The sequence below is a fragment of the Achroia grisella genome, unplaced genomic scaffold (assembly GCF_030625045.1).
Source record: "Achroia grisella isolate CSIRO2021 unplaced genomic scaffold, CSIRO_AGI_Agris_v1 utg1080, whole genome shotgun sequence".
In the NCBI taxonomy this organism is placed as follows: domain Eukaryota; kingdom Metazoa; phylum Arthropoda; class Insecta; order Lepidoptera; family Pyralidae; genus Achroia; species Achroia grisella.
Window position 1 is genome coordinate 642,200 of NW_026712570.1, and position 12,174 is coordinate 654,373.

The following is a 12,174-nucleotide window of genomic DNA, read 5'->3' on the forward strand; positions in this document are numbered from 1 at the left end:
CGATATATATATTACATCCGGTGTTTGATGCACCGGAATTCTGATTGTTTTGTGCAAATTTGTCGGCATCACAACTGGAGGATTTGATCCCAGGATCTCGAAACCAGGGTTAATTTAAATTAATAGTAACATTACAAATATTTAGCAGACTCTTTGAGCTTCATAAACGTTTTATTTTATTATCAACGTATACATTCTCATCGTGCAACAGGAAACGTAAGCAGAAAGGTTAATGTACAAAGGAATATAAGTGCTCAAGTAAATTACGCAATAAAAACCAAAACAAGGTACCATGACGGACAGACGGACAGACAGGTGTGTTTGAAACAATCACGATCCGAATCGAGCGTGAAATCGACAACACAACAACCGGGGGTAGCTTTCTTTGACCTTTGAGGAATTACGTTTAAAGTACTAGTTGCCACGGTCCTTATAGTTTAAAACCATTTTTCTTTATAATATGCTAGCTGACCTGACTTTATCTGCATCACACTTACTCGACATTTAACATTGTATTTCACCCAAATAAACAATATCTTTTTAAATTATAACGTATTCAGATATATAAGCTATATTTCTGTAAAGTTTCATCAAAATCCGTTCAGTAGTTTTTGCGTGAAAGAGTAACAAACTACTATCCATACTCACAAACTTTCGCATTTATATAGTACAATAAAATATTAATAAGACTGGCTGACCTGCCCTTCATCTGCATCACACTTATTTCACATTTGTCATTATATTTCGCCCGATTTAAATAATATCTTACTAAATTATAGCCTATGTGATATTCTGATGTATAAGCTACATTTCTGTAAAGTTTCATCAAAATCCGTTTAGTAGTTTTTGCGAGAAAGAGTAACAAACATCCATCCATACTCAAAAACTTTCGTGTTTATAATATTAGTAAGACTAGTGCGAAATTTACATTAGATAACAATTAGTAACTTATAATTATATTAAATTTCGTCAGCATCTTCTACCAAATCAAATCCAATCAAAATATCACACTGGTCTATTAAAGATTCTCGTGATATATCAAATCTACTGTCAGTTCGGAGTGCTTTCGAGCTAAGAAGAACTGACAAATAACTAGGCTCCTAATCTTTTCAATTAAAAAATCTAGATTCTATATCTAGACTAGAAAATCATTTCTAAATTAAGAAGCATGTAGTCCACCTGCATAAGCTATTGCATTTTTGTAACTTGTGTTCTCTATTCTCCCTTCCTAATAAGTTAATTTATGAAAAATGATGAATGAAACGTGTTAGCATTTATTTGTTTTTAATTTCTACATACTATCAAGTCAAAAAGTTTACTTAATTCTAAACAGAAATACCAATCGCAGTTACTGATCGTTGTAACCTACAATTATACTCTCACACCTCAACTCTAGGTATATAGCGTAATATGTACTTAAAGCGGTCAATTAGTTTTTGCTTCATTTCTTTTCTTGAAATGTTGAAATGCTCCCTCCGTTATTTACATATATAAAAACAATATGACATTCTGCGTGTTCGCGTGAAGGAAGTAGGTAATAAGCGTTAAACATCTCTTAAAATCAACAGTCGTTCAAACGGACAGCTTTTAAATGTCGCGGTCATTCATTTCAGGCTTCTGTAAGCTTCTGCCTTACGATGCTTAAAAGCTCATAACTTGGTACAAAGATTAGTCAATTACATAGATACATATATAATATTCCAAGACCGATACAAACAATCATACATATACAAATGTTTGCACTGTGTAAGGAATCGAACCCGCGATCATCGGGAGTAAGGCGGTGTGTTAAACCACTAGACCGTCACAGTTGACAATGCTTCGTAACTATCCCATCAGATTTTACACGTGAAAGAAATGTAACAAAACTACTTTCAGAAAAATTGTATATATCGAAATCGAAAGTTCCTGTGAAGGATAAATACGACAAGCAAAGAAAACGGCATCGGTATGGTTGTAGAATATCGGAATGACTTACTTATGTCACATGTAAAAACAGTATAGGATTATAAAATCTCTGTGCATTTTCTACTATATATCACGGGGAGTGTTCTGAGCAATTGTTCGGATTAATACCAGCTGCTGAGTTTCACCACCGTACCACCCGCCAGAAACTAAAATACCATCCTGATCATCTGGATGAATGGCGGTTTTCTAGAAACTTTTTGCCTCGCACAACCACATTATGGAATCACCTTCCAGCAATGGTATTTCCGAACCGATACGATATTGAAACCTTCAACAAAAGAGCTTATTCCTTTTTAAAAGGCCGACAACGTTATTGCAATATCCCTGGTGTAGCGGGTGCTCATGAGCGGAGGTAATCATTTACCATCAGGTGAGCCGCATGCTCGTTTGTCCCCTGTGTTATAAAAAAATAAAAAACAAATAAAAAAAAAATAATTAAAAAAATAAATAAGTTTATAAGTTTCCAACAGTTACTATGCAAACAAGTTGGTAACACAAATATTGTGTGTCCAATAACCGTTATGTACCCGTAGTGGCTACTAAACAAACTCAGCAGACTTATAATGTTCGAAAAAAAAACAAATGGTCACCACGAAACGCGAAGGTCGTTACATCGACCTAGCACTGGCCGGTAATTACATAGGACCTAGGCACGAAATATCGCCCCGCCTTAAAACCTAGGCTAAACTAAATAATGTCACGCACAGAGTGTTTTATTACCTACTTTGTTTAGGGATGTGTCTGAATGGGCGTGGGAAATATCTTCTTAAATATATATAACTCAAAGGTGACTGACATAGTGATCTATCAACGCACAGTCCAAACCACTGGACGGATCGGGCTGAAATTTGGCATGCAGGTAGATGTTATGACGTGGGCATCCGCTAAGAAAGGATTTTGATTAATTCTACCCCCAAAGGGATAAAATAAGGGATGAAACTTTGTATGAAACTTTGTCAATTTTGAACCGATCGGGCTGACACTTTGCATCCATAAAGCTACTATAACGTAGGCATCCCCTAAGAAAGGATTTTGTTAAATTCCACTCCTAAGGAGATAAAATAGGGGATGAAAGTTTGTATAAATCTTCTTAGATTTTCGACTGATTGAACTGAAATTAAAGATGGAGCTACTATGATGAAGAGATTCGCTTAAATAGGATATCGATAAATTCAACCCCCATGGGGATAAAATAAGGAATGATGCAGGATGTAAATGTATTAGTTTGAACCTATCACTAATGGAACGAATAAATTAAGACGAACAAAATAATTTTTAGTTCTTTAAGCTACTTTTATTTTAGAAAAATAAAGGTAAATTCCACGCAGACGAAGTCACGGGAACAGCTAGTTTAAGATAATTGTGTAATCAAGTAGGGCTCGCAGACGCATTATGAAGTACTAATGACAGTTTTGAAAGATATATATGACTGTCTAAAAATGCTTAAATTTAAGATTCTTCAATTAGTAATAATATCTCTTAAAAATAAATAAGTAATTGTAAGAGTCTCAGACAAGGTGGACCGACGATCTGGTCAAGATCGCTGTATAAAAATGCTTAAATTTAAGATTCTTCAATTAGTAATAATATTATATCTCTTAAAAATAAATAAGTAATTGTGAGAGTCTCAGACGAGGTGGACCGACGATCTGGTCAAGATCGCTGGAAAGCGTTGCTTGCGTTGATCGCCGTGAAAATTTTTGGGAGAGGCCTTTGTTCTGCAGTGGACGTCTTCCGGGCTGAAATGATGATGAAATAATTAGTTACCAAATCAAGTGTTATTTAAATTAAAATTCAAAGTATCTTTGTTCATGTAGGTCTATTGATCGTAATGAAGATTTTTGGGAGAGGCCTTTGTTCAGCAGTGGACGTCTTCCGGGCTGAAATGATGATGAAATAATTAGTTACCAAATCAAGTGTTATTTAAATTTAAATTCAAAGTATCTTTGTTCATGTAGGTCTATTGATCGTTATGAAGATTTTTGGGAGAGGCCTTTGTTCAGCAGTGGACGTCTTCCGGGCTGAAATGATGATGATGATGATGATGAAATAATTAATTATCAAATCAAGTGTTATTTAAATTAAAATTCAAAATATCTTTATTCATGTAGGCCTATTACAGACTCTTATGATGTGTCAAATCTACCGTCAGTTCGGTATGATTTCGAGATGAGAAGAACTGACAAGAAACTCAGCTCGTATTCTTTTCAAATAAATGTTGTACATGTTTACAATAATACAGATTAAATTTTAAATTCAAATTTGGGAGAATAGAGTTACCACCATCATAGGCTATTGCAAAACAAATAGTCTAATTAGTGTTCGTAGCCTGTACAGACCAGTCCCCACAAGCAGCACCCGGTCACGAGTATGACGGATGAGCCAGCCATCAATGCACTCAACCATACTATATTGTAAAAAAAACTAGGATATAATTACTCTGGGCTGCTCATTAACTCTTCCTCGCCATTGCTTATTTCTCAGACGGCCGCCTAATTATAATATTCGAGTAACGCGTCCTCTATAATTCATAATTTTCTAAAATACCATCCTCATCATCTGGAGGACTGTGGAGGACCGCCATGAACGGCGGTCCTCCACAGTCCTCCAGATGCGATTTTCCAGAAACTTTTTGCCACTCAAAACCACATTGTGGAATCACCTTCCAGCAATGGTATTTCCGAACTGATACACACATATAACAAAGCGGTGTTATAAAAAAAAATCGGACTTAAAAATCTAACGAAACTTTCTACGTAGGAATTGTTGTAATGTGCCTTTAATAGTCAAGAGTACAATAAATAGTCAATTTGCTAATTTATATACTCATCTATAGTTTGCGTGTATAGTTTTCAATAACTTTCGTTTGTTAATACGATTATGGTTTATGGTTAACGTGACCAGAAGTCCTATTTTAAGCGGGACTGTCCCATTTTATAATTACGAGTCCCGGTGTCCACAAATTGAAGGGGATGCAAAATTGTCCTCTTTTTGGAAACTCCACGAAAGGTTGTGTAGTCGATTTTGATTTTGCTGTTGCGGTCGGTTGTGATGTTATTGTTAATAAATTAAAGTGAATAGATAGAAAAAACATGCCAAAACTTTCACAGTCTTACTATGTAATATTTATGAGTGCTGTTTGGTAGTTTGTATTCACACGTTTCGACTTGTAAAATATGAACTTACAAGGATTATTTAAAAGAGCACACACAAGTTTCTTACTCGTTCTTCTTGTGATGAGACAGCCTTCCAAATGAGCGGTAGATTAAAAAGAATTGTTATGACTATTCAAAAGTGCTTAAATTAAGATTATTTGTATAAATAATTTTGTATTCTATTATCTGTGGTCTTACTTATTAGCTTCACTTGTGAGGGAAGTTACCTCCGAACTTCTCACGTTAACAGAGTAACTATAGTGGTGTTCAAGTAAATAACGTAGAATAAGATAAACAAAATATATTTCTAATCAAAATAAAATAATATAAAAACACATTTAATACAATATACAGATAAGTTATAGATACATCAATACGACGACAGACAAGATGACAAAACACACTCTCTTTTCAAATATTCAAACATACTTCATCTGCCATACCAGCCAGTCTAGACATCGATTGCAAACCTCGTTCTAACACTCTTCCTCAATCGTTGCCTTCAGACTTTCTCTCAGTAGCATACTCCTCACAATCCTCTCACACACAAACTAATCCACAACACCCATCTCACTACGACAGAACTCATGCTTGCCTCTATGCACTGCCTTTGTCATAATATCAGCAATCATTAACTTTATCTCCAAATATTTCAAATCTATTACTCCATTCTCTAGAGTCTCTCGCACAAAGTGATAACGTACATCCACATGTTTGGTTTGCTGATGGTGTACTGGATTATTTGCTATCGCTATAGCAGACTGACTATCTGAGTGGATTGTTAGCGGTGGCTCTTCCTTACCCAAGAGTTCCTCTAGGAAACGCTTTAAAAAGACAGCTTCCTTGGAAGCTTCTGACAGACTGACATATTCAGCCTCAGCGGTTGATATGGCAACACTTCTTTGTTTAGTGCTTTGCCATGAAGTGGCTCCTTTTGCCATCTTAAATACATTTCCGGAATAGGACTTTCTGTCGACTATATCATGTGCATGATCAGCGTCACAGAAACCTTGAACTGTTCCTCGTTCATCCCTGTAATATACCAGTCCCAAACTTTTCGTACCTTTAAGGTATCTCAGGATCCTTTTCGTTGCTGTCTAGTGAACTTCCTCAAAACAATTGCAAAATTGACTCATAAAATTCACTGCGTGTGCAATATCGGGTCTTGTACATACAGCAAGATACATGAGTGAACCTATAAGTTCCTTATATGGAACTTTCTCATCTGGCCTATGCATATTGTCTGGTTTTATAAAATGTTGACCAGGAACAGCTGGAGTGGCAACTGGTTTACAGTCTTCCATCCGAAATTTGCGTAAGAGTTTTTCTATATACTCTTCCTGATCTATTTTAATGCGGCCTTTCTCTTGTCTGAGCCTCATGCCCAAGAACAACTCCGCCTTTCCTAAATCCTTCATTTCAAATTTTGACATCAAGTCACTTTTAACTTTTTGCATTTCGTGTGAATTATTATAGAGGATAAGAATGTCGTCTACATATACTATAAGGATGATAGAATTCTTCTCTGTTCTCCTTGTATATACACAGGGTTCATTCTTGCAGCGCTTGAAGTTTAAGCTCTCTAGCTCGGTATGTAACTTCAGGTTCCAGGAACGTGGTGCCTGCTTCAAACCATACAAAGATTTCTTTAATAGACATACATAATCCTCTTTACCTTTTTCTTCAAAGCCTGGTGGTTGCCTCATATAAACAACTTCATTGAGATTACCATTTAAGAAAGCTGTTTTGACATCCATGTGGTCTATCTGTAGACCATTTTGCGCAGCCAAAGCTATCAACAGTCTCAGTGAGCTATGTCGCACTACAGGGGAGAATGTCTCATCATAATCAATGCCTTTCCTTTGACTGAAGCCTCGGGCAACTAAGCGAGCCTTGTATCGAGTTTTATTCCCCGCCTCCTTTTTGATTCGGAATAACCATTTCGAATCAACAATGTTACTCGCTTGGTCAGGCTTCACTAGGACCCAAGTTTTGTTCTTCTTTAGTGCATCTAGTTCTTCCTGTATAGCGTCTCTCCATAGCTTGGCATCTTTTCTAGACAGTGCCTCTCTAACATTAAGTGGATCATCTTCTGATATCGCTTGGTAAGTGACGTAATCAGGAAATTGGACAGGTTTCCTTACTCGAGTCGGATATCTCCTTTCTTGCACTTCAGCTTCTCCACTTACGGTTGTAGGTTCTTCATTTAGACTGTCTTCAAATGATGTACACCGGTCAACTTCGTATTCAGCATTCTCAGTTTCCGTGATTACATTGGTATGATCTCCATCATTCCTTTGCAAATCCTCTTCCTGAACTGCTTCTTCATGTTGAAAGTTCTCATTGGGTTGTTTAGCTTCCTCTGAAACATTATCAAGGTTGACGGTTGTATACTTTTGTTCTTTGTTTTCATCGTTTATGCGGTAATACTGGTTTTCAAAAAATATGACATCTCTAGATCCGTAACAATTTTCTGTTGAGGGGTCGAATAATTTATATCCCTTTGATTCTTCGGAATATCCAACAAAAATAACTTCTTTGCTTTTAGGAAGCCATTTTGTCCTTTTGACATCTGGGATATGTGCAAACGCCCTACATCCGAAAATTCTTAGGTGGTTTAGGTTAATTTTTCTGCCAGTCCATACCTCTTCAGGTGTCTTATTTCTAACTGCAACTGTTGGACTTCTATTCTTCAAATAGACTGCAGTATTCACCGCTTCTGCCCATAAACGAGTAGGGAGACCTGCTTCTTGTAGCATCGCACGTGCCTTCTCTGCTATAGTGCGATTTGCACGTTCGGCAACTCCGTTTTGCTCAGGTGTGTACGCATTCGAGAGTTGACGCTTAATGCCATGTTCCCTTAGATACTCGTCTACTTGATTATTTACATATTCTCTTCCATTGTCTGTTCTCAAGACCTTTAACTTTTTACCAGTTTGTTTTTCTGTAAAAGTTTTAAAAAGTTTAATCTTATCAAAAGCTTCACTCTTATGCTTAATAAAGTATACAAAAGTTTTTCGAGAATAATCATCGATAAATGTTATATAGTATCTATGACCTCCGATAGACTCCTCAGTCATTGGACCACTAATATCTGAGTGAACTAACTCTAGAAGTTCTTTGGCTCTCGTAGCCTTTGTATATTTAAGAAATGGTTGTCTTGTTTGTTTACCCATCAGGCATGCTACACATTGTAAATTGCAAGTAGGTGCATTCTTGAAACTTACCCCTGTTGCCATTTTATCTCTTAGCAATTTAAGGTTACGTACTCCTAAATGCGCTAACCTTTTGTGCCATAGCTCCAAGCCTCCGCTTTGTGTAGTCGCTAATGCACTTTCCTGTGAAGAAGATTTTAGTTTGTATACACCTCTATCAAGCACACCTTCCAACCAAATCTTACCTTTCACAATACATTCATTCTTATTATAGATATTACAGCCATTCTCTGAGAAAACAACAACCTTGTCGCTTTTGACCAGTCTACTTACACTCAATAGGTTTGATTCAAGCTTTGGTACATACATTACACCTCCAATAGTAATATTTAATGACTCATTCGTCATCACACCAAAACCTTCACCATATACCTTACCTCCATCCGCGCAAAATATTTCTACCTTATTACTAGCCTCTACATAGTTATACATACAATTTCTTCTAGAACTCATATGTGTCGATGCTCCAGAATCTATAATCCATGTTTCATCGTGTTCTCTTGATATAGATTATTGATGCTTTAAAGCTAATGCCGTCATTGTGTGAGCAGTTTTAGCTTCTCTCGGATTGTGCGGACAGTCACATGCTTTGTGTGGACCTTCGCAAATAAAGCATTTTATTTTCTTTTTCTCTGTTTGTTTCCTCTGAACAAACTTTTTCTTCGGTTTCGCTGTTAATGCTGAATTATTTGAAACTGTAAAGCTTGTACTCGTACTTGCTTTGTTGTCATCCAATTGTAAAAGTTTTGTTTTTACATAATCTGAAGATAATTCAGTATTAGCATTCTCTAATGCCAACCTCATTGGTGTGTATTTATCTGGTAAACCTTGTAGCATCAGGGCTGCCAACAGCTCATCGTCAACCTCCTTTCCAAGGTCTGCTAACTGATTCGCTACTCTCATAAGCTCAGTAACATATTCGGTTATTGAATTAAACATGTTAAGCTTTAGGCTTACTAGTTTTGATAGTAGTCTGCACCTATTATTAACGCCTTTATCCTCATATGCTGTTTTTAAATTGTTCCATGTTTGAAATGCACTCGTTGCTTTTCGAACATGTACCTTGCAATGGTTTTCAATCAATAGACAAATTTTAGTACGTGCCTTTTGATCTCCTCGACGTGCTACAACATCTTCAGGGTTAGGTACTTTTTCTACATACTGCCACAGATCATCATGGACTAAAATACACTCCACATCAAACTTCCATGTATCGAAGTTGCTACTCCCTTGCAGTTTCTCTATCGCTGGGAGTCCAGATCCCGCACTCGATGTTGATGGTATACTCATCTCCGTACTTGTGTTTTTATATTGAATAGAAATAGGGATGCTCTCACCGTTTTCGTAAATCATATATCCTTAATACACTCCTGTATTCGTATTTACTTGATTTTTGCTGCCCATAACCTGTGAGGGAAGTTACCTCCGAACTTCTCACGTTAACAGAGTAACTATAGTGGTGTTCAAGTAAATAACGTAGAATAAGATAAACAAAATATATTTCTAATCAAAATAAAATAATATAAAAACACATTTAATACAATATACAGATAAGTTATAGATACATCAATACGACAACAGACAAGATGACAAAACACACTCTCTTTTCAAATATTCAAACATACTTCATCTGCCATACCAGCCAGTCTAGACATCGATTGCAAACCTCGTTCTAACATCACTAGCTATATTAAAGCAAATTTGTTCACCCGGTACTACTTAACTTTTAAGCTAACTTTTTCTGAATAGCTTTAATATTTTGTTTTTTCATTGCCTGTCTATTAAACGTAAATAAACCAATCTTCCGTTTTGAGTCAAAGAGAAAATGGTCACGTTAGTCAAGGTATTACTTAATATTGGGCAGTACAGCAAACACAATATATATAATAATAGATATTGAATTATAATTAGGTTCGTAGATAGGGCATCAATAAAAGAGGAAACTAAAATATTATATCACAATTATATTTCACGATGAAGTCTTTATTTTCTATTGTTCTAACGATGACAAGGAAAGTACAATTTTCAAATTTATATTTTCTTTATTGAAGAATTGCGACTTTGAAGTGCCAATGGGCAGGGAACATAGCTCGTAGGACAGATGGCCGTTGGGGCAGTAAAGTCCTCGAGTGGCGACCACGGACCGGAAGACGCAGCGTGGGAAGGCCTCCAGCAAGGTGGACCGACGATCTGGTCAAGATCGCTGGAAGGCATTGGATGCGAGCAGCGCAGGACCGATCGTCGTGGTGATCTTTGAGGGAGGCCTATGTCCAGCAGTGGACGTCTTCCGGGCTGCGATGATGATGATGATGATGATTTTCTTTATATAAACTAAAGAGTTATTAACATCACTTTTACACAATTATAAATACGCGTAGTGGTGTCTTGAACCGAATATTCAGCAGTCATTAATTATAGCTGAAATTAAATAAAACTGCGGGTTAATTTTTATAGCATTTACACATATAATTCTGCTTCTATCACATAATTTTTTATATGAAAGTTTTATTCAGAATTTGGAAGAAACTTGTCTCAAATCCTGTACATTCAGTAGTGTATGTATATATCTATATCTATACATATAAATAAAATTGGAGTGTCTGTTTGTAATATTGAAATAACCGTTTTTTACTACATGCATATGAATATAAATACGGTACATGCACCAAAATAACATTTTTTTACAATTTTTGTCTGTCTGTCTGTTTGTTCCGGCTAATCCCTGAAATGGCTGGACCGATTTTGATGGGACTTATTTAGTAGGTAGCTGATGTAATAAGGAGTAACTTGTGAAAACTGTGACACGAGAATTTTATATATAAGATAAACCAATAGACCTACCTTTCAGTAAAATTATCAACAAGCAAGTAACAATATATGTACTGTATTCCACGCAACACCGCGTGCTATAGTTACTAATCTTAATCTTATTTATATTATACTAGATACTCGCCCCGGCTTCGCACTGCTGTACATATATTATATATATAAACCTTCCTCTTGAATCACTCTATCTACTAAAAAATCCGTTGCGTAGTTTTAAAGATTTAAGCATACATAGGGACGGACAGACAGCGACAGCGACTTTATTTTATACTACATAAAGATAACGATGATGTAATACTATAGTTTGAAAGTATGGATGTTTGTTATTCTTTCACGCAAAAACTATTGAACGGGTTTCTATGAAACTGAGCTATATTACTGTAATAATATAGCGTATGCATCAGAATAACAAATAGGATTTTTTTTTATGTTTGAATGTAAGACTTTCAACTATCCTTTGAGATATCTCGAAGGATTCCGCAATTATATCATTTTGATGTACATATACAAACAAAATATAGGATAATTGCCGCAGCTCGCCTGCCGTGAGCTAACTCGTTCGCCGAATACCTCTCAGACAGTAAGACAAAATAATTGTTTTGTTTACAGCTCGGACTCGTTGCGTTTCAAAACAGATCCCTTTTATTTCTTACTAGCTTTTGCCCGCGGCTTCGATCGCGTTAATGTGGGATACATTAACGTGATCGAAGACTTAGGAGAGGAATTTATCAAAATCCTATTTATATAGATTCATAGTAGATTTATTCATGCAAAATCTCAGCCCGATCGGTTTAAAATTGACAAAGTTTCATACAAACTTTCATCCCTTATTTTATTCCCTTGGGGGTAGAATTAATTAAAATCCTTTCTTAGCGGATGCCTACATCATAACAGTTCGGAATGATTTCCAGATGAAAAGAACTGACAAGAAACTCAGCTCGTATCTTTAAAAAATTGAATTGTTATTTGAAAAGTGGAATTTAACAAAATCCTTTCTTAGGGGATGCCTA

At 36.1% G+C, this 12,174-nt stretch overlaps 2 protein-coding genes across 3 annotated transcripts in view; one reads left to right on the top strand and one right to left on the bottom strand.

The window, feature by feature from the left end:
* Positions 1-12,174, top strand: part of LOC131842522 (protein prickle-like) — a 583,535-nt gene that overhangs the window by 492,123 nt on the left and 79,238 nt on the right. The window lies entirely within an intron of this gene.
* LOC131842572 (uncharacterized) lies at positions 7,485-8,798 on the bottom strand. Its single transcript, XM_059191150.1, has 2 exons — positions 8,351-8,798; positions 7,485-8,067 (listed from the first exon to the last, which is right to left on the bottom strand). The coding sequence occupies exons 1-2, from the start codon at positions 8,789-8,791 to the stop codon at positions 8,044-8,046; spliced, it is 465 nt and encodes a 154-aa protein (XP_059047133.1). The 5' UTR covers positions 8,792-8,798; the 3' UTR covers positions 7,485-8,043.

Coding starts and splice junctions, on each gene's coding strand:
- LOC131842572 (XM_059191150.1), bottom strand. CDS start 8,791: ATGAGTTCTAGAAGAAATTGTATGTATAACTATGTAGAGGCTAGTAAT. Junction 8,068..8,350: donor GAGATAAAATGGCAACAGGG/GTAAGTTTCAAG, acceptor AAACTTTTACAG/AAAAACAAACTGGTAAAAAG.